Below are 26,530 nucleotides of genomic sequence, written 5' to 3' on the forward strand. Positions count from 1 at the left end.
AATAACCAGCACTAAATGAAATATTGTTATCAATGTCGCACAGGGCAAAAAGTCAGGACACAGGATCACAATCCCAAAATCCTGTGCAGTATATGATTTATTGAAAGTTAAGTTTAATAAAAACAGAAAAACATCTTGTGACCGGATACATCTTTTTGATTTCATATCAATAAATATAAAGTCACATGTGAAACACAAGAACAAACTATAAACTGTTGGTTTAAACCCAAATGTATCCTGACAAAATTAATTTAATTTACATTAAAACAATTCAACAAAAATGTACTTGTAATTGACATGACATGGAGTATTGGGATCCATATGCCATAATTATGAGTGAAATCTTTCATTTCATTGGACACATTTTGCTCAATGTGACACAAACTTAAACTCCAGTAAAAAGTCTAAACAGTTCTGTTAATCTGAAACTCTTTAACCAGCAATTTTTCACGTGTTGCAAGAATACAACTTCTCACCTGTGTGAGTTCTCACGTGATGCAACAAATGGGTATTTAGGCCAGATCTTTCTCCATGTTTGACAGGATTATGGCTTCTCACCTGTGTGAGTTCTCACATGATGCAACAAACTGCAACTTACACTGAATCTTTTCCCACATATTTTGCAAGAAAACAATTTCTCACCTGTGTGTATTCTAATATGATCAGCCAAACTTTTACTGTGACTGAAATGCTTCTCACATACTTTACAAGAATACGGCTTTTCACCTGTGTGAGTTCTCATGTGACTCAACAAACTGCCACCAAGACTGAATCTTTTCCCACATATTTTGCAAGAATACGGTTTTCACCTGTGTGAGGTCAGAAAAAACCCACCTGTTTTTTACACTTTCAGCCTGCTGAAATGATGCCTTCAGGAACCGTGGGAACTACAACAACTTGCCTGACAGCTCTTCTGCAAGGTATTAACCTGATTACCAGTGAACGTAACATGTGCCACCGACAGTTTGGTTGTCTCAGCCGTTTGGCTCAACAGGGTTAGGGGTTAGAACAAAAACACTATGATAGTGATAAATGTTGCCCAATTGATTCAGAAGTGGACATTTCCCACGTCCTCAAAGCAGACACATGAATCCAGATAAGAATGTGCAATCAGAAACCCCCCCTGCTGACCTAAAGCTGCTGTGTGGGACACTTTGTCGGTCTTTATGTTAAAATGTTTCACCTGATTTTTCACCAAAGCAGGTGTAGAAGCAGCAGAAGGCCTGTAGGTGGTGTGCTAACTTAAAGGCTGTGACATCACAAACTTAACTGACACTTTCATTTGATTTAGCTTTTTATTTCTCAATCATCATCATCATCATCATCATCATCATAATGATTATCATCATCTTCACACTTCTGCTCAGAGGGTCACAGACACTCTTCATCTACATCAGAGTCATGGTAAAATCAGGCTTTCAATGATTTCTGAACTGTTCGGTTTCTAGACCAGAACCAATAATGGGCCACATTAAAGATTAAATCCACGAGTAAAAGGTGAAAATACAACATCCATGATAACCAATCATAAAGGAAAAGGATCACTTTTATTGATCTGACAGTGAAGAGAAAGAAGAAATGTGGAGAAAGACCGAAGTGGAAGGACCTGCAGCAAATAATCCAGCTGTGAACTGAACTGCTGACTTGTTGCTGAGGACATTTACAACCTCATCACTCCAATAGTAGGACTTCATCTGCAGAGACAGCCAGACCTAAACTTTAGAAGAAGCAGATTCACTGTTCATGGAGCTTCTTTACAGAACAGATCAGACAGTTTGATTGACAGGACAGATGATCAGAGGAGCTGAGTTTTTACCACCATCATTGTTACAGGGACTAAAGAACGGGTGGAGTTTGTGAGTGAAGCAGCAGCCAGTAAAGGAGTAGATCAGAGCTGCAGCATCAGCATCATAAAAGGAGACCAGACCCTGCTCATAATCCACAAACACCCCCACCTTCTCAGGGACAGACTGAAGACTGAGACGGACTGCAGGACCAGCAAGAGCTTTGTACTCATTTCCATTTCTCAACCATACAATCCAGAAACCGTTCTGAGGACTCACTGTTATTTTTCCCTTCCTGTTGATCGACTCTCTGGCCACTCCTACATCCCAGGCAGTTTTTCCTTTAACCTGAACCTCAAAGTAAAATCTGCCTGAAGAGAAACTCTGATTTCCTAAAACATTAACACAATAAGAAAATCTCTCTGGATTATCTGGAAGATCCTTCCCCACATCACAGTGATTCACTTGTTTTCCATCCTCAGACAGCATGAGTTGAGGATGAGCCGTATCAGGATCCAGAGTGACATCCACTGCATCCTGCTGGAGCCTCTTCAGCTCAGCCTCAGCAAACAGCTTCTTCATCATTTCACTGAGTGTCTCCTGCAGCTCAGCCACAGCCCTCACCACAGTCCCCTCATATGATGATGGACGGACGCTGACCTCTGTCCAGTCCTTGGTGGGTGGAGCAGCTTTCAGGGAGGAGAAGCTTTGGAGAAGGTGGAGGTGGTCTTCAGAGCGTGACAGCTGCTCCACCTCAGAGCTCCTCTTCATCAGCTCAGAGATCTCCTGTTCCAGATCTTTGATGAGGTCTTCAGCCTGTTTCTCAGTAGTTTCCTGTTTGTCTTGGATCTCCTTTATCAGCTCCTTCAGGCCTCTCTCAGCAGACTCCTTCAGAGCAGTGAAGACCTGAACACCTTCTGCTTTCTCTCTGTCTGCAGCATCTTCGCTGATCTTCACCGACTCTTTGACCTCCTGAATCTTCAGTCGTCTCTTCTGGATCATCTGCTGGATTTCAGCCTCTGTCTTCCCCAGCTCTGCCTTCTTTCCTTCATATTCTTCTCTCAGAGGAACAAACTCATGAGTCTTGTGGTCTAAAACAGAGCAGAGCATGCAGACGCATGTCTGGTCGGTCTTACAGAACAGCTCCAGAGGTTTATCGTGCTGCTTACACATCCTGTCCTCCAGGTTCTCCACAGGCTCCGTCAGCTGGTGTCTTTTCAGACGTGAAGCTGTCAGATGAGGCTCCAGGTGAGTCTCACAGTAGGAGGCCAAACACATCAGGCAGGACTTCAGGGCCTTCAGTTTGGTTCCAGTGCAGACGTCACAGGGAACTTCTCCTGGTCTGGCAGCTTGTTGCTCTGAGCTGCTGCTGCTGGCTTTCTGCTGAGCTTCACGTCTGAGCTCAGCAACCAGCTCAGAGAACAAAGTGTTGACTCTCAGCTGAGGTCGAGTGCTGAAGTTCTCTTTGCACATGGGACAGTCATACAGAACATTAACATCCCAGTGTTGAGTGATGCAGCTTTTGCAGAAGTTGTGTCCACATGGTGTGCTGACTGGATCGGTGAACACATCCAGACAGATGGAGCACAGAAACTGATCCTCAGATCGCAGGTTGCTGCCAGCAGACATGTCTGCACTCTGAGGACAAGAGTCAGAGAGAGAAAAAACATATTTTTACACTAATGAAGACAATATCTTATGTTAGCTCCTCCTCCCCCTTCCCTTTATCGAGCCTCTGCTCGTGCAGGCTGCTATTGAAAATAAGAATTTCTGTTCTTAATTGCTTGCCTGGTTAAATAAAGGTAAATAATAAAAAATAAATAAATAATAATATCTACAATCCTAAAGCTTCCAAATGATCCTAAAGTTCAGTTTCCGGTGTGCCAGCAAGATGGTCGCACTGATGGAAGCTCCGTCGCTGCTACCTAACTTTTTGTTTGTTTTGCTAGTTGTCTTCGCTTGTTTCGTTTGCGTTACACTGTCACTCATACAGTATGACCAGCAGACACTTCTGGATATACGATCGTCACTTGGAAAGGATTATTTCACGAACTTTCATTCAACTTTCCGGAGTGCGAGCTCGGACTGCAGCGGGCTCTTTGTTGTTCCGCCACTTTGTTCACCGACAAGACGGAGGAGGAAGAAACGAGGTCGACGTGCTGGAGTCCTCGTCTGTACTTGAAAAAGGTACTTCAAACCCACTCTACCAACCATCTTACTTGCCAACGTTCAGTCCATTGACAACAAGATGGATGAACTAAATGCACGGACCAAATTTCAAACAACAAACTGCTGTGTTTTGGCATTCGTTGAGATGTGGCTCGTCCCGGAGATACCCGACACAGCTGTTACACCGTTGGGATTCAACATATTCTGCCAGGACAGGACTGCTGACTCAGGCAAGTGCAGGGGCGGAGGGGGCTGTGTTATGGTTAACTTTTTATGGGCTACAGATATAGTACAGTACAGTACTGGCATCTCACTGCTCTCCAGTCCTTGAGCTGCTAACTGTAAAAATCAGACCCTTCTATCTAAAGCGGGAGTTTACTGCAGTCATCATGACGGTGCTCTACATCCCCCCTCAGGTAGATAAGGCTGCTGCTTTGGATGAACTGTGTGGTATTATCAATGTCTGGAGAATGTACACCCAGAAGCAGCCTTCATTGTTGTTGGAGATTTCAACAGAGTTAACATGAAGACGGTCCCGCCGAAATACCATCATCACATTGACTTCCCAACACGTGGAGACCAGACCCTTGATCACTGCTATACTGCATATCGGGGCAGTTATAAACCCCTCCCCCGCCCTGCTTTTGGAAAAGCAGATCACACCTTCATTCTTCTCCTCCCTGCATACTAACAAAACCTGAAACAGGTCAGACCAGTTATGCGGACAGCCCATCAATGGTGTGATGAGAGTATGGAGGCTCTCCAGGACTGTTTTGACACCGCTGACTGGCTGATGTTTCGGGAGGCAGCAGATGGGGACATTAATGAGTATACAGACACTGTTACTGGTTACATTCACCACTGTGTTGATGATGTGGTTCCCAAGAGGGCTGTCCGGTCCTTCCCCAATCAGAAGCCTTGGGTTGATACAGCGGTCCGGGCCAGCCTCAGAGCCAGGTCTGCCGCCTTTAACTCAGGGGATCCTGATCAGTACAGGAAGGCCAGATATGACCTCTTGAGGGCCATCAAATCTGCTAAACGGACTTACAGGACCAGGGTGGAGTCCAGCTACCCTGGCTCTGACCCCAGGCGCATATGGAGTGGACTACAAGCCATCACAGAGTACAAAGGGAGGGGCTGCAGTGAAACCCAGTCCTCTGCACTACAACCAGACGAGCTGAACGCCTTCTATGATCGTTTTGGGAAGGACAGCGACCCCCCTGTAGTGGAACTACCTGATGACCGTGACAGCAGTATGCCTACTCTGTCTGTAGCGGAGGTGAGGCAGTTCCTCAAAAAGGTCAACCCTCGCAAGGCCCCCGGGCCCCGATGGCATTTCAGGTAGGGCCTTCAGGGGGTGCGCTGACAAGCTTGCAGGGGTCTTCAGTGATATCTTCAACCTCTCCCTCAGCCTATCCGTACTCCCCACCTGCTTCAAGAGGACCACCATCGTCCCTGAGCCTAAGAACACTAAAGCCACCAGCATGAATGACTATCGCCCGATAGCATTGACCTCTGTCATCATGAAGTGCTTCGAGCGGCTGGTCAAATCGTTCATTTGCTCCTCACTGCCTCCCACCCTGGACCCGATGCAGTTTGCATACCGGTCCAACAGGTCTACAGATGACGCCATCGCCCTGACAGTGCACACCGCTCTCTCCCACCTGGAAAAGAGGGATTCGTATGTGAGGATGCCGTTCATTGATTACAGCTCAGAGTTCAACACTATCATCCCCTCCAGACTCGTCTCCAAGCTTACAGACCTGGGACTAAACACCTCCCTCTGCAAATGGATCTACAGCTTCCTGACGGGGAGGCCACAGGTGGTGAGACTCGGTGACCGCACTTCAGCCACAGTGGTCACAAACACTGGCACCCCCCAGGGTTGTGTGCTCAGCCCCCTCATGTTCTCCTTGTTCACACATGACTGTGCGTCAACGCACAGTTCCAACCTCATTGGGAAGTTTGCTGATGACACAACCATTGTGGGCCTCATCACTAACTGTGACGAGTCAGCCTACAAAGAGGAGGTTGACACCCTGACAACATGGTGTCAGGAGAACCACCTCTCTCTCAACATCAGCAAAACTAAGGAGATGATCATGGACTTTAGGACGCGGCAGGGGGTGGAGCATGCACCCTTTCACATCAGCAGATCTGAAGTAGAAAAGGTCAGCTGCTTCAAGTTCCTTGGGGTAAATATCAGCCATGAACTCACCTGGGGCCTCATGTACAAAGACTTGCATGGATTTCCTACTGAAACATGGCGTACGCTCAAACCCAAATGCCCTCCAACGTCGGATGTATGAATCTGTGCGCACGCACCAATCCAAGCACATTTTGTTTGTACATCCCAATCAACGTGGAATTGAGCGCACATGTCGGAGCACCCGACTCCTCCCTGTCCACGCCCCTACTTAAATTTGCAAATCACATTTAAATGAGCCCTGCACCTGCGATTCCCCTCTGTGTACGGTCAGAAAATAAAGAAAAAAGACTGAATAAGACGGGAAACAATTAGAACTTTACGGAAAGCGAGATATCGGTGCTACTTTCTGAAGTGGAGGCCCGCAAAAATGTGTTCTTTGGCACCTGTCCTCCGGCATAAGCAGCAAACGCAAGAGGAGTGGGTGGAAGAGCGTGAGGCTGTTAATGCTGTCAATGCTGTGGGGTCTGAGAAGCGCACACAAGCAGAGGTGAAGAAGAAGTGGTCCAACATTAAGGTGGATGTGAAGCGGAGACTGGCTGCCCACCGCCACAGTGTGGCCAAAACAGGCAGGTGGGGGGGTGACCGACTGTTTGAACAGAGAGTCGGCGCAACTATGGGTGGCACTGCTCTTTGCCCACAGAGACGATCAGGGGCTTGTTAGAAAGATCTTAAGCTGAAGTTTAACCAGCAAAAAACAGCAAGAAACTAACTTTAACCACCGACTATGATGTTGTGAAGACGGGATAGAAATTGGGGGCGCACATACTTAATGCACGTCACGGGGAATAATATTAGGACAATTACACAATAAAGTTACTCACCAAGAAGCCAGCCATCGCGCACAGTGCCACCTTGTAGTCTGTTCCCAACAGTGCTGTTACTCAGAATGTATGAATCGTGCGTTGAACCACGGCACCTCGCCACAATGTTGGCTAATTGCATTTACGCATCACATATGATCTGTACATTGATCGAATGAAAATGTTCCCTGTTAACATACAAATTCATCATGTGATGGCGCTTTTATAGCAATGTGTGCGCAGTCGATAGCTCCGATTACAAAACCGGCTCTCGCTTCAAATTGAGCATTAATGTTGGCCTGTTCAACTTCATTGTATGTGAATTTGATATACGTGGCTGAGATGCGGATAATTATGTTCCACACGGCTGGCATGGCTCGGCTCAGGGTAGACTGGCACAGTCCCAATCGGTTGGCCAGCTCCCTCTGGAATGCCCCGGTTGCTCTTAACTCCAGTGTGCACATCAGCTGTGAGCACAGGCAGCGCATGGCTCCTCGCTGTGTTGCGCTCCAACGCCGGCCGCAGCTCTGCGCACAGTTCTAGGAGGATTTCCCTCAAAACAGCTAATGAGTCGCCATCATGTGCCAGCAAATCCTCTCTGTCTAGTGAAAACACGCTCTCTTCGAATTGCATCATTTGAAAAGTCTTCTAATACTGCTAAAGCAGCCATTGTTTTTAATGGTATGCATTGCACCACTTTGCGCTGCTTTTATATCCACTCGTGTAATTGCAGACACATGGGTGTGTTAATTGTTTATCAGTATTAATTGTTCATGTGTCTCAGATGTGCACATCACAGTCTGAGAACTAATTGTTTTCACATTTATTTATTATAACAGTTTCCCAACATCACCTTAGGTGTCGCCAAAGAATCAACAGCTGTAGAAAAGTGCGTACGCCAGCCCTGAAGCAGCCGTGAGGCACCGCACATTTCCACAGTCATTTCGCTCTTGATACATCTGATCGTTGACATGAAAAGGTGCGTACGCCACTATTTTGTGCGTACGCACGCTTTGTACATGAGGCCCCAGGTCTGCCCACACGGACAAGGTGGTAAAAGCTGCCCGGAAACGCCTCTTCTTCCTCAGGAGACTCAAGAAGTTTGGCATGAACCCAGTCATCCTCACCAACTTCTATAGGTGCACTTTAGAAATCATCCTGACTGGTAGCATCTCAGTGTGGTTCGGGAGCTGCACAGCCATGGACCGTAAGGCCCTACGCAGGGTGGTCTGATCTGCTGAGTGCATCATTGGTAGGAAACTCCCAACCCTTCAGGACATCTACCACACAAGATGTCTTCGTACAGCTGGCAGAATCCTAAAAGACTGCCATCCCCCATCCTTCAGACTGTTCACCATCCTTCAGACTGTTCACCATGCTGCCTTCTGGTAGGCGGTACAGAAGCATTCAGTCTCACACATAATTGAGAACAGCTTCTATCCTAAGGCCATCAGGCTCCTAAATGGACTATAATGCACTCTCATCACTTTCACACTCTATACTTTACACATGCCTACCTCCTCTGCTGTTTGCACTGCAACATGCAATATTGCACAACATTGTATTTTTATTTTATCTTGTGTTTCTAGGTTAGTGTAGGTCTTAGATTAGTATAGGATATTATGTGTATTGTATGTTCAGTATAGCTCTTGTTAGCGTAAAATGTATATTGTATATTGTAGTATCCATATTGCCTATTTATTGTTACTGTCTTTGTTAGAGTACTTATGTCATGACATGTTACGGCATGTTATGTCTTGTTATGGTAGTTGCTGTAGGGTGTCCTGTCCTAAGAATTTCAGTGCTCTGTTGTTCTGTGTCTGACAAGAAAAGACTTGAAAAAAAATAAAAAATAAAGTTGAATCTGTCCTGATGAGAGTCAGTCAGGAGTGAAGCTTCCTGTTTGGTGGAAGCTCCGAGTTTTGTGTTAATGCTGGTTGTTGAAACACAGTAAATATTATCAGCTGTACTCACCAGTGTTTGACTCAGTGGTTGAGAAAGAACAGATAAACTCAGTTTATTTTTCTTCTGACAGAAACACAGATGTTTGTCTCGACTGCAGCTCAGCCATCACTCTGACAGACTTCAACTTTCATTTCAGGGAAATGACGATGAAACTGTTTTTTCCAGTGTTGCTCCGCCTCCTGCTGCACCTTTTTGTCAGCATTTGTTTCCTCCTTCAGGTTCAGACATGATTATTTACAGACTTTTGGCACCAGATGAGTTTAAAGTGTGAATATATTTATGAATTTATTGCACTTTACTCAACTCAACTCAACTCAACTAAACTTTATTTATAAAGCCCTGTAAAACAGCCGTGGCTTTTTACAGTATTTTGTTGATAGAAATAGTAAATTCTAAATCCTTCCACCAGTTTTAGTATTGTTCTGTGGCTGTTTAACACATTGCCTGAGTTGATTAGCTTCAGATTATCTGTTTCGAATCCAGTAATAGCAAAAAAACTTTCATCAATCCATTTTCTTCAGCTTATCCGAGGTGTGGTCTTAGAAGCATCAGGTCCGGCAGGGTAACCCAGACATCCCTCTCCAGTGAAACTCGTCAGCTCATCCCGGTGGATCACAAGGCATTCCCATGTCAGATGGAACATCTAATCCCTTCAGGGTGTTCTGGGTCTGCCCCAAGGTCTCCTCTCAGTTGGATGTAACTGGTGACCCAGAAGCATTCAAATCAGATGCCTGAACTGAGTTTTAGTATTGTTCTGTGGCTGTTTAACACATTGCCTGAGTTGAATATTGTTACAAGATTTTAGCTTCAGATTATTAAACGTTGTCCCTCATCTAGGATCTGTTTGCTCTGGGTGATCCTAACAGGGGCTTAAGGCCCCAGACAACATAGCTCCCAGACTCATTGGGGAACGCAACCCCCCCCCCCCCCCCCAGGGTAAGGTGACAGCTCATGGGGAAGAGAATCTGATCAGTATGTAAGTATTACAATGCTTTACATCAGCTCCTGTTCGGTGTACTCCCTGTAGAGGTTACAAATCAATCAAAAACAAGACTATTTGTCTTTGATTTGGCTTTTTATTTCTCAATCAAAACACTTTGGTTACACTTATGATCGAAGGTTTATTTACACTCATCTTTGACGTTAATGTTTTGGCAATAAAACTGATTTCAGGACCAAACTAGCTGTAAAATATCAGTATTGATAAAAAAGAAAAACATTAGTAGGATTAAAATTCCCCAGTAACACCATAATTCACCATTAACATTATTAATTCAGTGGTGCTTTAAAAATGTCTCTTCACTTCCAGTTAGTGATGATGACGGACGGCAACTGGGAGCTTCTCTGTTCCAACATGACAGCACTCATTGGACCGACCAACACACAGTACAATGGGAATCAATGATATAACCAATCATAAAGGGAACTGAACTGCTGACTTGTTGCTGAGGACATTTACAACCTCATCACTCCACTAGTAGGACTTCATCTTCAGAGACACCCAGATCTAAACTTTAGGTGCTGTTTACACATACCCGGGTATTTTGATAAACGCATATTTTCTAACCTTCGTTTGCAAAAAAAACTAGGTGCACACAGCCCCGTTTTTTAAAAAAAACACGTCTACATTGATCCGCATAAATACGCTATCAGGAGCTGTTAAATTACGCCAAGCCTGATGGTGGCAGTGTTAGAACAATGAGAATTCTACACAAGCCAATCAGAAGTCTAATAGAGAACCGCTGACAGGAAGAACCCAGAATCGCTGGCGGTGGTATCAGAGAGTCTCTATTATGAGGAGAGGGAAAGCTGGCCGCTTTTTCTGAGCCCTAATGCGTCTTTGTTGGTCAATACATTGTATGACTGTAATTTTCAAAATCACACAAGCGAGTATAGCTCTCAACAACAGAAATGCTGCTAGTACCTCCATGCTTGCCAGATAAACAATGGACGGAGAGAATGGCGTTTTCACGCTAGCATCCTGCCAACATGGCGGATAGGGGCGGGGCTCTGTACTATGATGACAACTCCTCATTCCATTCCCAAAACTCTGTTTTCGTCTCTTTCAACCAGTTTACACACAAACGCTAAACGGAGTTTTTAAAAAATCTCCACTTTTGCCGGAGTTTTTTTTTAGCTTCGTTTTCGGAGGAAAAAACTCCGTTTGTGTATAAACGAAAGGCACAAACGAAGGGAAAGGTCTTCGTTTATCAAAATACCCGGGTATGTGTAAACAGCACCTTAGAAGAAGCAGATTCACTGTTCATGGAGCTTCTTTACAGAACAGATCAGACAGTTTGATTGACAGGACAGATGATCAGAGGAGCTGAGTTTTTACCACCATAATTCAGACTAGGACTAAAGTACGGGTGGAGTTTGTGAGTGAAGCAGCAGCCAGTAAAGGAGTAGATCAGAGCTGCCGCATCAGCATCATAAAAGGAGACCAGACCCTGCTCATAATCCACAAACACCCCCACCTTCTCAGGAACAGACTGAAGACTGAGACGGACTGCAGGACCAGCAAGAGCTTTGTACTCATTTCCATTTCTCAACCATACAATCCAGAAACCGTTCTGAGGTCTCACTGTGATGTTTCCCTTCCTGTTGATCGACTCTCTGGCCACTCCTACATCCCAGGCAGTTTTTCCTTTAACCTGAACCTCAAAGTAAAATCTGCCTGAAGAGAAACTCTGATTTCCTAAAACATTAACACACTTTGAAAATCTCTCTGGATTATCTGGAAGATCCTTCCCCACATCACAGTGATTCACTTGTTTTCCATCCTCAGACAGCATGAGTCCAGGATGAGCTGTATCAGGATCCAGAGTAACATCCACTGCATCCTGCCGGAGCCTCTTCAGCTCAGCCTCAGCAAACAGCTTCTTCATCATTTCACTGAGTGTCTCCTGCAGCTCAGCCACAGCCCTCACCACAGTCCCCTCATATGATGATGGACGGACGCTGACCTCTGTCCAGTCCTTGGTGGGTGGAGCAGCTTTCAGGGAGGAGAAGCTTTGGAGGAGGTGGAGGTGGTCTTCAGAGCGTGACAGCTGCTCCACCTCAGAGCTCCTCTTCATCAGCTCAGAGATCTCCTGTTCCAGATCTTTGATGAGGTCTTCAGCCTGTTTCTCAGTAGTTTCCTGTTTGTCTTGGATCTCCTTTATCAGCTCCTTCAGGCCTCTCTCAGCAGACTCCTTCAGAGCAGTGAAGACCTGAACACCTTCTGCTTTCTCTCTGTCTGCAGCATCTTCGCTGATCTTCACCGACTCTTTGACCTCCTGAATCTTCAGTCGTCTCTTCTGGATCATCTGCTGGATTTCAGCCTCTGTCTTCCCCAGCTCTGCCTTCTTTCCTTCATATTCTTCTCTCAGAGGAACAAACTCATGAGTCTTGTGGTCTAAAACAGAGCAGAGCGAGCAGACGCATGTCTGGTCGGTCTTACAGAACAGCTCCAGAGGTTTATCGTGCTGCTTACACATCCTGTCCTCCAGGTTCTCCACCGGCTCCGTCAGCTGGTGTCTTTTCAGACGTGAAGCTGTCAGATGAGGCTCCAGGTGAGTCTCACAGTAGGAGGCCAAACACATGAGGCAGGACTTCAGGGCCTTCAGTTTGGTTCCAGTGCAGACGTCACAGGGAACTTCTCCTGGTCTGGCAGCTTGTTGCTCTGAGCTGCTGCTGCTGGCTTTCTGCTGAGCTCCACGTCTGAACTCAGCAACCAGCTCAGAGAACAAAGTGTTGACTCTCAGCTGAGGTCGAGTGCTGAAGTTCTCTTTGCACATGGGACACTCGTACAGAACATTAACATCCCAGTGTTGAGTGATGCAGCTTTTGCAGAAGTTGTGTCCACATGGTGTGCTGACTGGATCGGTGAACACATCCAGACAGATGCAGCACAGAAACTGATCCTCAGATCGCAGGTTGCTGCCAGCAGACATGTCTGCACTCTGAGGACAAGAGTCAGAGAGAGAAAAACACATTTTTACACTAATGAAGACAATATCTACAATCCTAAAGCTTCCAAATGATCCTAAAGTTGAATCTGTCCTGATGAGAGTCAGTCAGGAGTGAAGCTTCCTGTTTGGTGGAAGCTCTGAGTTTTGTGTTAATGCTGGTTGTTGAAACACAGTAAATATTATCAGCTGGACTTCCGGTTATGGCGGCGTGCTAGGTAGTCACAACTTTTTGAGCTCTGCTGCTAGCTTGTAATAAATCCTACAAAACTAACCAGAACTTGATTTTCACTTAAGCAACGCTAATATCAAAGCACTTGGACATAAAAATGCCACCTAAGGGAAACAAAAAAGACAAACAAAAACCACGACAAGAAGACAAACACTCCGAGGGAGAAGAAATGAGCGACGCCATGCCACTCGTGGAGGAGGACATTGAGGAAGAAATTGCCGGCGAAACACCCAATTCAGGCGAGAAAACTAACGAAGATATCATGAAAGCCATAGTTTCATTGAAAAGTGGTCTTTACAAGAAAATCGACGTTGTGCAACTAACAATTAGCGATGTGAAAAAACAGGTGCAGGAATGCACGGGGCGAATTGCACAGGCTGAGCAAAGGATCTCAGATGCGGAAGATAACGTTAATGAGCTATCAACCAAAGTCAACACACTGGAAAACACTTTGAAAACTCTCACCGATAAAGTCGATGACTTGGAATGTAGAAGTAGGCGCAACAACGTCAGACTGGTGGGCTTACCGGAGAAAGCAGAGGGCCAGGACGCCGCAGCATTTCTGGAGGGGTGGTGTTATGGTAAATTTGATGTCTGCTAACCACTTGTCTTTTAAAAGACACCTTGTTGTAGACCCAATGTCTGCAGACCATGTGTCTGTTGATTAACACATTGACAATAATCATTCAAATGACCATTGTCTCCGGATTCTGCATCTCCCCAAAGTGCGAGACTTTCCCCCAGGGGGTGTGGCAAGGAGACAGTTCAAGAATACACACCTGAAAGAACCAAACCCTCCTTTCTGTATAAATGCTTTGGATTTCCCTTTGTGCTGGGTCTCTTCTCACCATGAACGCTGACTGGTGAGGACTGACCTCTTTTGCAGGAGAAAATAAACACGTGGCCGGCCGGCAGAAACTTTGAAAGTCTCTATTTCACTTCTCATCAGATGTAATAGGAAGGTAAGCAAAATCTTAATAGGGAGTTAAGACAAAATTTCCACGACAGTGGTTGCCGGGAGCCCTGGGGCTGGAGCCACGGGAGGCTCCGGTAATTGAACGGGCACATCGAATCGGCACCCTGCCCCCTAACTCAAGCACGGGACGTCCAAGGACTCTCATAATGAAATTCTTGAATTTCAGAGACAGGGAGCGAGTGTTGAAGTCAGAGCGAATCAAAGGGAAAATCCTTCATGGCAACGAGCAAGTTCGCTTTCACCCGGATCTTTCTGCTGGAGTGCATAAAATGCAGCGCAGCTATGATGAGGTGCGGAGGAAGCTGCGCGACAAGGGGATCAACAAACACAGGATCATCTTCCCAGCGCGGCTCCTGGTGACACATGATGACAGATCTCACCTTTTCCAAAACCCGGCTGAAGCGGACAATTTTCTCCGGTCTCTGAGGGATTAAAATGGACCTGAGGATGGTATCTCTGTTTATTTAACTTTTTATGGCCGGTATTTTTGTTTATCCCTATTGTGAAAGTCTGGATTAAAAACGGACTGTAAGAAAATACTAAAAAAGAAAAGACCAGCAACGGCTAAGTATTTAGTAACTTGAGAAATGTACCCATCCTCAACTGATGAATAACAGGTATGAGACAGCTTGACTCTTGGTGCTCACGTTTTGTCAGTTAATACAACTGTGTGTTGAGGTTGGAAAAGTTGCATTGTTTAATAATAAGAACTAAAGTTTAAATGGTTAGTGTAGTATTGTTTCAAGCAGTTAGAGTAAAAAAGAAAAGTGAGAGAGAGGTAGGTGGTCCTAGGTTCGGACCAAGCTTTCATAAGCGGTTGTTAAAAAGAGTGGGGTGGGTGGGTGGGTATCCATAGCAACATGGTACCTCAGAGTTTTTTTTTTTGTTCTGTTTGTTTTTTGTTGTTGTTGTTTTTTCTCTTCTTTTTTTTCTCTCATTGCTATGCTTACTTTGGGGATGTTTTCTCCAGGGCACCATTAATATGACCCAAATAATCTATTTAAGCTAAAATTCACTTCATGGAACTGTAGAGGTTTGAATAAAATTGCAAAGATAAAGCAAGTGATGAGCAGGATAAAATTTTTACAATCAAAAATAATTTTCTTACAAGAAACTCATCTGCTAAGTGGGGATATCTCTAAGATAAGAAGAAGGTGGCAGGGTCAGGTGTTCTCTGCTCCTTATACTACTCATGCTAGAGGAGTCATGATACTGATTCATAAGTCAGTCCCCTTCCAAATCCATAATGTTGTAGGGGATCCTGCTGGCAGATATATCATAGTGCAAGGTACTTTGCTATCTGAAAATATAAACCTGATAAATGTTTATGGGCCAAACGAAGATGACCCCAAATTCTACAACAATCTATTCCTGACAATTTCAAATCTTTCAGGACACTATGTAGTAGCTGGCGATTTCAACTGCACACTAGAGCCGTCAAGGGATAGATCATCAGACTTTGATAACACTCATACTAGATCGAGGAAGACAATACATCATTTTATGAAAGAGTTAAATTTATTGGCTATATGGAGATACGGAAATCCAGATGCAGTGGAGTACTCCTGCTATTCTGGCACTTACAGGACTCATTCACAAATAGATTTTTTCCTAGTTTCAGCATTACTTGTTTCCAAAATGAGGGAGTGCCGGTATAGCAGCATAGTTCTATCTGACCATGCAGCAGTATCCTTGATATATGAAGATGTCAAGCTTGTAAGAGACCCTCCAAAATGGCGCTTCCAACCAGAGTGGCTTATGGATCCTGCATTTGTAGATTTCTTAGATAAACAAATTGACCTGTATTTTGAATGTAACACCTCTGAAACTTCGGCTAGTATAAGGTGGGAGGCATTTAAGGCCTTCATTAGGGGTCAAATTATCTGTTTTACTAGCTCTAAAAAAAAGAGAGCACAAATGGAAATGAGGACGCTAGAAGGGAAAATTAAAAAACTTGAAACCGATCTCTATCAAAATAAATGTAGCTCACCAGAGAAGCATGCAGAACTTCTTGCTCTCAGATCTCAGTATAATGAACTATCAGCTAACAAAACAGCTGCCAACCTGCTGAAACTCAAACAATCATACTATGAACAAGGGGAAAAATCTGGGAAAATATTAGCGTGGCGCATTAAACAACAACAAACAGAAAGGTCAATTAATTATATAGAAGCTTCAAATGGGAAAACTGTTGTGAATCCTGAAGAAATTAGTGAGACGTTCAGGGCCTTCTATGAGAGACTATATAGTTCTGAATGCTCTTCTGACCTGGACGGGCAGATAAAATTTTTGAATGACCTCAATATCCTAAACTTCCTGAAGAGGAGAGTAGGACATTAGATGAAGAAATAACAAAACAGGAGATAGCAGATGCAATGGGCTCTATGCAGGCCGGAAAAGCAGCAGGCCTAGATGGCATTCCCATAGATCTATACAAAACATTTAAACTCAAATTACTGACACCCTTATTGGAGCTGTTTCAGGAATCCTTCAGGAATGGTCTCCTTCCCACATCCATGAGGGTTGCCTTAATTACACTGCTTCCAAAACCGGGAAAACCAAATACAAAATGCGAAAATATGCGACCAATTAGCCTCCTAAATTCAGACACAAATATATTATGCAAGGTTCTTGCAAGAAGATTAGAAGGCCAGCTCCCTCGGCTGGTGGGAGGGGATCAAAATGGATTTATCCAAGATAGACAAGGGTTTCTCAATGTCAGACGAGTACTGAATATTCTACACAAACAAAGAGCGGCGAAAGACACAACCTTGCTTTCACTTGATGCAGAGAAGGCTTTCGACCGTGTCGAGTGGCCTTATCTGTTTGAAGTGCTTGCCCGCTTTGGCTTTGGAGTTAGATTTTGTAAATGGGTCAGATTGCTTTGTACAGGACTCACTGCAGAAGTCTTAACCAATAATGTGGTCTCTAAACCATTTAATATCTCTAGAAGTTGCCCACAAGGAAGCCCCCTATCTCCATTACTGTTTATTCTTGCAATAGAACCACTTGTCATAGCAATTAGGACACAAACAGATATTTATGGAATTTTGGAGGGTCAGATGGAACATAAGATAGCGCTTTTTGCCGACGACGTAATTTTGTTCCTTAAAAAATTTAATAATTCCATTCCAGCACTTATAGATCTTATTGAAACCTTTGGAAAAATATCTGGATACAAAATGAATAATTCAAAGTCCTCTATAATGTTACTTAATGACTCGGATAGGATCAATGGCAAGGTCTGTGTCTCTCCTTTTAACTCTACAGATCATTTTACATATTTGGGTATAAAAAACACAAAAAGAACAAAATCTCTCAAATAAATTATGACTCACTGCGGGAAACTACAACCTCGTCTCTAGAACGCTGGGTATCATTACCAATTTCAATGATTGGCAGGATAAATATCCTAAAAATGAACATTCGATGTGTTCAGTTCATCCTGTAATTTAAGTTATTACATAACCCCATGAGTAACAGGTCAGATTTAAAAATCTCTAGCTGGAATACAAGAGGGTTGAATAAATTGGTAAAACTTAAACAAGTATTGAGTAGGATTAAGCAAATGAAATCCAATATAATTTTTCTTCAGGAAACACACTTGGTACAAAACGATATTAGCAGAGTGGAGAGGAGGTGGCCAGGGCAGGTTTACTCAGCTTCCTTTACTTCTCATGCTAGGGGGGTCATGATATTAATTCATAAATCTATCCCCTTTCAATTAAAAAACAAATATATAGACCCATCAGGGAGATATGTCATACTTAATGGTACTATAGTATCTACCCAGATCAGCTTGATAAATGTATACGCTCCCAATGGGGATGATCCCTCCTTTTATCAAAACCTTTTTCTGTCTCTATCATCTTACCCTGGTCAATACATAATAGGTGGTGATTTCAACTGTGTACTAGATCCAGCACAGGATCGATCTACTAGTACTCATACTTCCCATCAACAAACAAGAAAGACTATTAAAAAATTCATGGAAGATTTAAATCTAACTGATATTTGGAGACATCTTAATCCTAACAAAAATGACTATTCATGTTTTTCAAATACATTTAAAACTTACTCCAGAATAGACTACTTTTTAATCTCTAATGGTCTACTATCAATGGTTGCAAAATACTGGTATGATAGCATACTGTTATCTGACCATGCTCCTATCTCCTTACTATTGCAAGTGCCTAGTATAACTTCCTCGCCCCTCAGATTTCGCTTTCAGTCCAGTTGGCTCCAGTACCCTGATTTTGTGAAGTTTCTGGATGGGAAAATTGATGAATACTTCTCTTTGAACACAAATCAGACCAGCGCCTCAATAAAATGGGAGGCTTTCAAGGCATATTTAAGGGGTGAGATAATAAGCTATACAAAATATAAATCCAAGGTACACTATGCACAATTGAACACCCTAGAACAAAAAGTAAGGGATTTAGAACAGGAGCTCTATGACAGTGATGCTCCAGAAAAACAGCAGGAACTTCTACAATTGAAAGCCCAATACAATGAATTAACTACAAATAAAATAGCTTCAAATTTGTTGTGGTTAAAACAATCATATTATGACCAGGGGGAAAAAGCTGGAAAGTTGTTAGCATGGAGAATTAAGAAGATACAAACAGATAGAGCCATCAACTCCATCATATTAGAGGATGGGAAAGAACTAGTAGATCCAATTGAAATAAATACTGCATTTAAGAAATATTATGAAGACCTATATAAATCTGAATCTTCAGGTAGCTCACAAAAAGAGAATGACTTTTTAGACCAGCTTCAATTCCCAACACTATCCGAGGAGGACAAGACAAACCTTGATAAAAACTTAAGCATTGTAGAACTATCTGATGCTTTAAAGAACATGAGCAGTGGAAAGGCTCCCGGGCCAGATGGCATACCAATAGAAATATATAAGAAGTTCTCGGGAAAATTGTTACCACATCTTCTTGAGGTGTTTAATGAGTCACTTGAAAAAGGAATACTACCTTCATCCTTAAGATCTGCAGTAATCTCTCTTTTGTTGAAACCAGGAAAATCCCCTTTGGAAAGAACGTCGTACCGTCCTATATCGCTAATGTCATGTGATACCAAAATACTTTGCAAAGCACTGGCAAGGCGGATAGAAACTATCATTCCCAACCTAATTGTCAATGATCAAAATGGGTTTGTACAGGGCAGACAGGCATTCCATAACACACGCAGGCTGTTAAATATTTTATATGAAAAAAAAATGCCAGGGATCATGCGGTTCTGTCATTAGATGCTGAAAAGGCATTTGACAGGATTGAATGGGGGTACCTTTTTAATGTACTTAGAAGATTTGGTTTAGGGGAAACATATCTCAAATGGATTCAATTATTGTACAATGAACCACTAGCAGAAATCAAAACAAATAGCCAATTCTCAAAGCCCTTTAATCTTTATAGATCCACACGACAAGGCTGTCCCATGTCTCCTCTATTGTTTTTATTTGCCATCGAACCATTGGCCATGTCTATTCGTCAGTCAGCTGAAATCACTGGTATGACTATAGGTAAGACAGAGCATCGTTTGTCTCTATTTGCAGATGATATTGTTGTGTTTTTAACAAATCTGGGAACCTCAATTAAGGCGCTTTGCCAGCTTCTGAAGGAATTTGGCCAGTTTTCTGGCTATAAAGTTAATAACACCAAAAGTGCCTTACTATTACTGAATAGAAAAGAAAGGGAATCCCCCCCCGAGTCATACACAGTTTGCTACTGCCCCAGAAGGATTTACTTACTTAGGAATCAAAATAACCCATGACGTCGAAAATATTATATCAATCAATTACGACCCTCTCTTGAAAGAAGTAGGAGATTCTCTGGAGAAATGGAGTTCAATGCCTGTTTCTATGATAGGACGTATTAACATTATTAAGATGTCTATCCTGCCCAAATTTTTATATCTTTTTCAGTCTATCCCACTTCCTCTGCCCGCTTCTTTCTTCTCCACACTTAGAAAACATTTCACATACTTTATATGGAATAATAAGCGACCTAGGCTGCGACTCTCCCTTTTACATCTACCATATGAACGTGGTGGGCTAAGACTACCTCATATGAAACTTTATTATTGGGCAGCCCAACTCCGTGCAGCCATGTATTACTTTTTCACAACGGAGGCTCCATCTTGGATAGAGATAGAGAATAACACATTAGAACTGCCACTGCACCTGTACCTTTACTCTGCGCCAACCAAATTACTTATAAAACGGGCACATAATCCATTCCTAAAAAATACTATATCAATCTGGCACGAGGCCCACAAATTTTTAAATGAGGCTCTTAAACTCTCAAGTTTCACACCTATTTGGGGAAATGAAAACTTCAAAGCGGGGAGATGTGATATGGGATTCAAACATTGGACAGAAAAAGGACTAAGTAAAATAAAAGATTTATATAATGAAGGGACTCTAATGTCATTCCAACAATTAATAGATAAACATGACCTTCCCAGAAAGCACTTTTTTAAGTACTTGCAAATTAGAAGCTTTATATATTCCCAAATGATAACCACCTCAGAACCTGCTATGTCCACTCTTGAAAAATTCACAGTTAACCATTTATATGATAGAGGACAGTTATCAAAGTTTTATGACATACTATTAGCAGGCTCCAAAGAGAATTCAATTTCGTATTTAACTGCATGGAAGAATGATCTTCAGGCAAACATCTCTGTGGAGGACTGGGAGAAGGCATGTTTTCACGCCCAAACCCAAACTATAAACACTAGATTTAAATTATTGCAATATAAGTGGTTGTTCAGGACCTATATTACCCAAGTTAAATTACATAATTTTAACCCTGAGATCCCTGATACTTGTAATAAGTGCACTGAAGAAATTGGCACACTCTATCATTGTATGTGGGAATGCCGAAAAATTCAGATGTTCTGGAAAGAGGTGCTGGAGCTCACCTTTAAATTGACAGAGAGTGTTGTCCCCATTGAAGCCAAAATGTGTTTATTACATATATACCCTGAAGATTTTCCTGTAAATACAAAGAAACGCAAACTACTCACTTTCTGTTTGATGCAAGCTAAACGTGTAATTGCTTTAACCTGGAAGGATACTCAGAGACCTAAATCTAGACAGTGGGTTAAGGAGATGTCTTGCAGTCTGGCACTAGAAAAATTGACCTACATTGTAAGAGGGAAAGTTGAGGATTTTTATAAGTTATGGACGCCTTTTCTCACTTTTATGAATGATATGAATATACAAATGCCTGGGAACAGATAAGCAGAATCTTGTACCACAGCTAGAACATTATGGCTATGAAATGGGAGAGTGAAATAGGATGGTGACCATGTTTTGTAACTCTGTAATTTTTTATTTTTTTTTTCTTCCAATTCTTATCATTAGTATTATTATTTAATACATTATTTTAATTATGTATATTATTATTTAATAATTTTCTACTTGTTCTTACTGATTCAGTCATTTGTTTTACTCCGAGAGGACTGTTTGTTATGAGGGGGAGGGAAGGGGATTTATGTCTGTATGCCTGTTGTGTTCATTGCGCATTGTTTGTTGAGAAAAGGGAAAAACTCAATAAATAAAGTTTTGAAAAAAAAAAAAAAAATGAACATTCTTCCTAAATTTATTTATTTATTCCAAAATATCCCCTTACCCCCTCCCTCTTCCATGTTTACTAGAATTAGAAAATTGTTTACCAACTTTATTTGGCAAAATAAACGTCCAAGATTACGTTTATCTTTAATATATCTTCCATACGATCGAGGAGGCCTTCAGTGCCCAAACATCCAGTGGTACTACTGGGCAGCTCAACTGCAGTCCATCATGTTTTACTTCTCTTCTGAAAACACCCCTGCCTGGATAGACTTGGAATCTTCCTCGGTGAGGCCTAGCTTACCACTTAACTTGTTTTTGTACTCAGCGGATCGGAAAAGTCTGAGGAAAAATACAGACAACCCTATCGTATTAAACATGATTGACATTTGGTTTGATACTTGTAAATATTTGAACATCAACCCGTCTTGGTCACGTTTTAGTCCTATTTGGGGTAATACCAATTTCAAACCAGGGAGTAACGATTCAGGATTCAGAACGTGGGCTGAAAAGGGATTAAGGAAAGTGCAAGATATGTACAGAAAAGATGGTGTATTTATGTCCTTTTCAGAAATATCAACCAAATATAACATCCCAAAAACGCATTTCTTTAAATACCTTCAAATTAGAAATTTTATATCGTCTTCTCAAAAACATTCACTGGACATACCTATCACTTCCTCATTAGAGGCAGCAATTATAGGACATTGTTATGATAAAGGTTTAATCTCATTCCTGTATGATTTATTCATATCTGAGTCTGATGAATCTTCAAAACATAAGTTGAGACTGTGGATGGAAGATATAGGCGATGAAATATCACTACAAGACTGGAAAGGGGCATGTATGAAGGCTCAGAAACAAACAATTAACAGCAATTTAAAACTTATTCAGTATAAGTGGCTGATGCGTACATACATAACCCCAGTCAAATTACACAAGTTTAATAATAACATCCCTGATACATGTATTAAGTGCAATGAAACAAAAGGAACGTTATACCACTGCATATGGGAATGTGTTATAGTGAAATCTTTTTGGCAAGATATTATTAATATGATCAATCAAATATTAGCTAAGAAGTTACCACTGGACCCTAAGCTTTTCCTTCTGGGCATATATCCAACTATACCACACTTACAAAGTAAAGAATCTAGACTTGTAGATATGTGTATATTACAAGCTAAACGTATCATTTCCTTTCATTGGAAAAAGGTTGATGGACCAAGAATTGGACGATGGATTAAAGAGATGGCATCAAACATGACAATGGAAAAGATAACATACATTATTAGACGGAAACAACATGTTTTTGATGATACCTGGAGACCTTTTATAAATTTTCTAAGACATGATGCTAATGTTGGTAACTTGCTCCAGCAAGAAGAGACTTTGAGGGAGTAAAATGTCTGTGTGATACGATATAATGCTCTGAGAAACGCCCTTAATACTCATTGTATACAGCAACGCTGTAACTGTTTTCAATACAAATATTTAAAAAGTATGTATTATTATATACTTATTCATCTATCTCTATTTTTATGTCTTATTTTTATTTCATTTATTTATTTACTTATTGCTTTTTTACTTTATCTTCATATTATTTTTATAATTTTAACATGTTTTTCTTATACTTATTTGGTGGGGGAGGGAGAGGGGAGGGGAGGGAGAATAGGGAGGAAAAGTTTGCTTTGTTGCATGTATTAATGCCTTGTTTGACTTGTATGTAATTCGCAAACAAAAACTAATAAACACATGCATAAAAAAATATATATTATCAGCTGTACTCACCAGTGTTTGACTCAGTGGTTGAGAAAGAACAGATGAACTCAGTTTATTTCTCTTCTGACAGAAACACAGAGGTTTGTCTCGACTGCAGCTCTGCCGTCACTCTGACAGACTTCAACTTTCATTTCAGGGAAATGACGATTAAATTGTTTTTTCCAGTGTTGCTCCGCTTCCTGCTGCACCTTTTTTTTCAGCATTTGTTTCCTCCTTCAGGTTCAGGCGTGATTATTTACAGACTTTTGGCACCAGATGAGTTTAAAGCACGAATATATTTATGACTTTATTGCACTTTACTGCACAAAACCTGTTTAAAGCCATAATTAACTTTCTGCTACTCTCATTTTGTCCTTTGAACGTGTTTTTCTTTAAGCTGAAACACAGGAAGTTGAGGTTACTGCCGTTCATTCCTCCTGATAGTGATTGTTCTGCTGCCCTCTGCTGGTCACAGAGAGGAACCACATCAGACTGACAGAGGTTTCCTCTCAGTGATCTGATACATTTGGTATTAATTAATAAGATTAATTGACAAACAACAGTTATGTTGAGTAAAAGAATAGAAAACCAATAAAAACATACTTGTTATAAATAACATAAATTTGTTTACATACGTAATACAGTCATTTTATGTCTTTTAGAGGTATTGATGAGTTAAAGGGGAACTCCGGGGCATTTGAAGCGCGTTTCCATTGCTAGAGGTTGTCAAATAATGATAGTAGGACACAGAGAGGTGCAAATCTGCGGTCCCTGTGTGGAGATCGCGCTGTGCGCACAGCGTGTCATGCGAGGCTAATACGTGGTGGCTAAGGGGCAAATGCTAACCCTTCCACGTAAAACAACAACTTGCACACAGCAGAAACGTCACACCACTTTATAAACCATCCGACAATAAAGTCACAAGCCTTACCATAAAAACAATATGCATGGTTCTCACATTACTGGCATGGGGACGTTACAAAACAACTTTATAAACAGCATGTAACTCACCGGCTGGTTGTAGGCTCGCGCATGTGAAAGCCCAAAAGAGTCAATGGACGATAATCCCATATACAAAACAATTATCTTCTCTAGAAAAACTGTGTTCAAGTATTTAAAACATTACAACAATACATACCCAGTAATATTGTTGTTGAGCAGTGAGGATAACTCTACTGGAGCCGACTCGTGTCATCATAATAAGTGATTCCTGTCAGTATTAATCCGTTTCACACCAGAGATGGACAGATGTGGAGGTGAAACATCTGACAGGCCTGAATCTGGACAGATGTGGAGCTCAAACATCTGAAAGGCCTGAATCTGGACAGATGTGGAGCATCTGGACCGTACAGTCCAGAAACCTTTCTCCCTTCCTGTTGATCGACTCTCTGGCCACTCCTACAGTCCAGTTAGTTTTTCCTTTAACCTGAAACTCAAAGTAAAATCTGCCTGAAGACAAACTCTGATTTCCTAAAACACAGGGACACAGATCCAGGATCCAGATCAGGATCTAGATCCAGAAATATAACATGCAAGTCTTTTTTCTCAATCTTGGCTGTCTGAATCTGATAATAATTTGTGCTAGAGTGCTCTAAACACCCTGAGAAACCTGGTATTCCTGCCTTCTGCACAGTAGTATCTATTAAGCTATTATTTTCTAAATAACTAGCTAATCTCTGTGCAACTAAACTAAAGAAAATCTTCCCCTCTACATTTAGGAGAGAGATCATCCGGAACTGACTCAGGTCCGAGGACTCTTTCTCCTTTGGAATAAGAACGCCTCCTGCCCTACGCCATGCTCTAGGAATAACCCGTTTCTCTCAAACTATTCTTTATTGCCTCCACAAAAACCTTAGGACATTAGGTGCACTTTTATAAACCCGGTAGGGGACTCCATTTGGCCCTGGGGCCGACGAAGTATTTGCACGCCTGACTACCTCCTTAACCTCCTTCCACCTAGGTGGTCAAACATCCATCTTATGAGCGATCTCTCCTAATGGTGGCATGTCAGGTGGAAGGCCTACTACTTTACGCTGCTCAGGATCTGAATATGTATTTCTTAGATACTCTTCCACCCCTGACTTTGTTGCCTTAAGCTGTCCTCCCTTTTCCTGGTTAAACAACCCTTTAACAAACTTGAACGGGTCCCTGTAAAACGCCGTCCTTACATATTCTTTCTTCTTTCTCTTTTTCCTAAGATATTCATCCCTTCTGAGTATTACTAGCCTGCTTCTCAATTCTTCCTGCAAAACATGCATTCTCTCCCTCTTTTCCTCTGTAGCTCTTTTCCACTGCTTTCTTAAATTTCTTCTTTCCTTAACCAATTTCTTCATCTCTCTTTGCCGTCTAGACTTAACTAAATGTACTCTTTCAACCCTCTTTCTATCTTGCATCCCAAATCTTTCTACACCATAGGAGTAAATTATATCCCATCTTCTCTCGCCTAGCGCTTGCATTTCCTCCTTACCTACCTAATATTTTTGACAAATCTTTATTGACTGCCTCCAAATCTTTGTAACTATTTGCCCTAGGCCACTTATCTCTAGCTTTCTGCTCGATATTTCTCTATATAACTGGCCTATTCACCTCAGAATCAGCTGCATCCCTTCTTCGAACCTCCTCCTCCACTTCCGTAGCTGTGTTATTGATATCCTTTGGACTGTGGTTTTCTACCTGCCGCTGGACTTCATCCGACTTACTTGATTGACTTCTTAAAAAGTACTGATCGATGCGGCCACACTGCCCTTCTTTTACCACACTCACCTTCTTCCCTGATGCATTTTAAGGCCTCTAACTGATGTTACTTTCTGCCAGCCACAAGGACAAACCTGGAGCTTATTTCCCTCTAGCCTACCACTTTTATTTTGTCCAACTACGCTCTCTTTCATCTGAGAACTATTCTGGTCAGTTCTAGCCCTAGAGAATAGGTTTGTGCCCTTATCCTTCACTGAGTCGCGTATCCACCTCATAGTAATGTTGGTTCCAGTGTCAGTTGCCATGTAGTCTGCCTGTGAGTCATCTTCAGCCCCTGCTCTCGCTGACTCTAGCGGTATTCTCTTTAATCTACTTGTAGCTTATGCTGGTTGTAACAAA

The 26,530-nt window shown here is 42.2% G+C and overlaps 3 protein-coding genes across 3 annotated transcripts in view; 1 reads left to right on the forward strand and 2 right to left on the reverse strand.

The window, feature by feature from the left end:
* The window catches only part of LOC142398498 (uncharacterized), a 462,406-nt gene that overhangs the window by 348,518 nt on the left and 87,358 nt on the right, over window positions 1–26,530 (forward strand). The gene's annotated exons all lie outside the window — the stretch shown is intronic.
* Window positions 1,312–9,029, reverse strand: LOC142398515 (E3 ubiquitin-protein ligase TRIM21-like). The gene is made up of 2 exons (XM_075482554.1): window positions 8,937–9,029; window positions 1,312–3,422 (listed from the first exon to the last, which is right to left on the reverse strand). The coding sequence occupies exon 2, from the start codon at window positions 3,411–3,413 to the stop codon at window positions 1,767–1,769; it is 1,647 nt and encodes a 548-aa protein (XP_075338669.1). The 5' UTR covers window positions 3,414–3,422; window positions 8,937–9,029; the 3' UTR covers window positions 1,312–1,766.
* Window positions 10,003–23,598, reverse strand: LOC142398513 (E3 ubiquitin-protein ligase TRIM21-like). The gene is made up of 2 exons (XM_075482551.1): window positions 23,468–23,598; window positions 10,003–12,871 (listed from the first exon to the last, which is right to left on the reverse strand). Exon 2 carries the CDS (start codon window positions 12,860–12,862, stop codon window positions 11,216–11,218), a length of 1,647 nt encoding a protein of 548 aa, XP_075338666.1. The 5' UTR covers window positions 12,863–12,871; window positions 23,468–23,598; the 3' UTR covers window positions 10,003–11,215.

Source organism: Odontesthes bonariensis, chromosome 14 (genome assembly GCF_027942865.1).
Source record: "Odontesthes bonariensis isolate fOdoBon6 chromosome 14, fOdoBon6.hap1, whole genome shotgun sequence".
Taxonomy (NCBI): domain Eukaryota; kingdom Metazoa; phylum Chordata; class Actinopteri; order Atheriniformes; family Atherinopsidae; genus Odontesthes; species Odontesthes bonariensis.

Bases quoted from the DNA above. Each gene is read 5' to 3' on its own strand.
- LOC142398515 (XM_075482554.1), bottom strand. From the start codon at position 3,413: ATGTCTGCTGGCAGCAACCTGCGATCTGAGGATCAGTTTCTGTGCTCC.
- LOC142398513 (XM_075482551.1), bottom strand. From the start codon at position 12,862: ATGTCTGCTGGCAGCAACCTGCGATCTGAGGATCAGTTTCTGTGCTGC.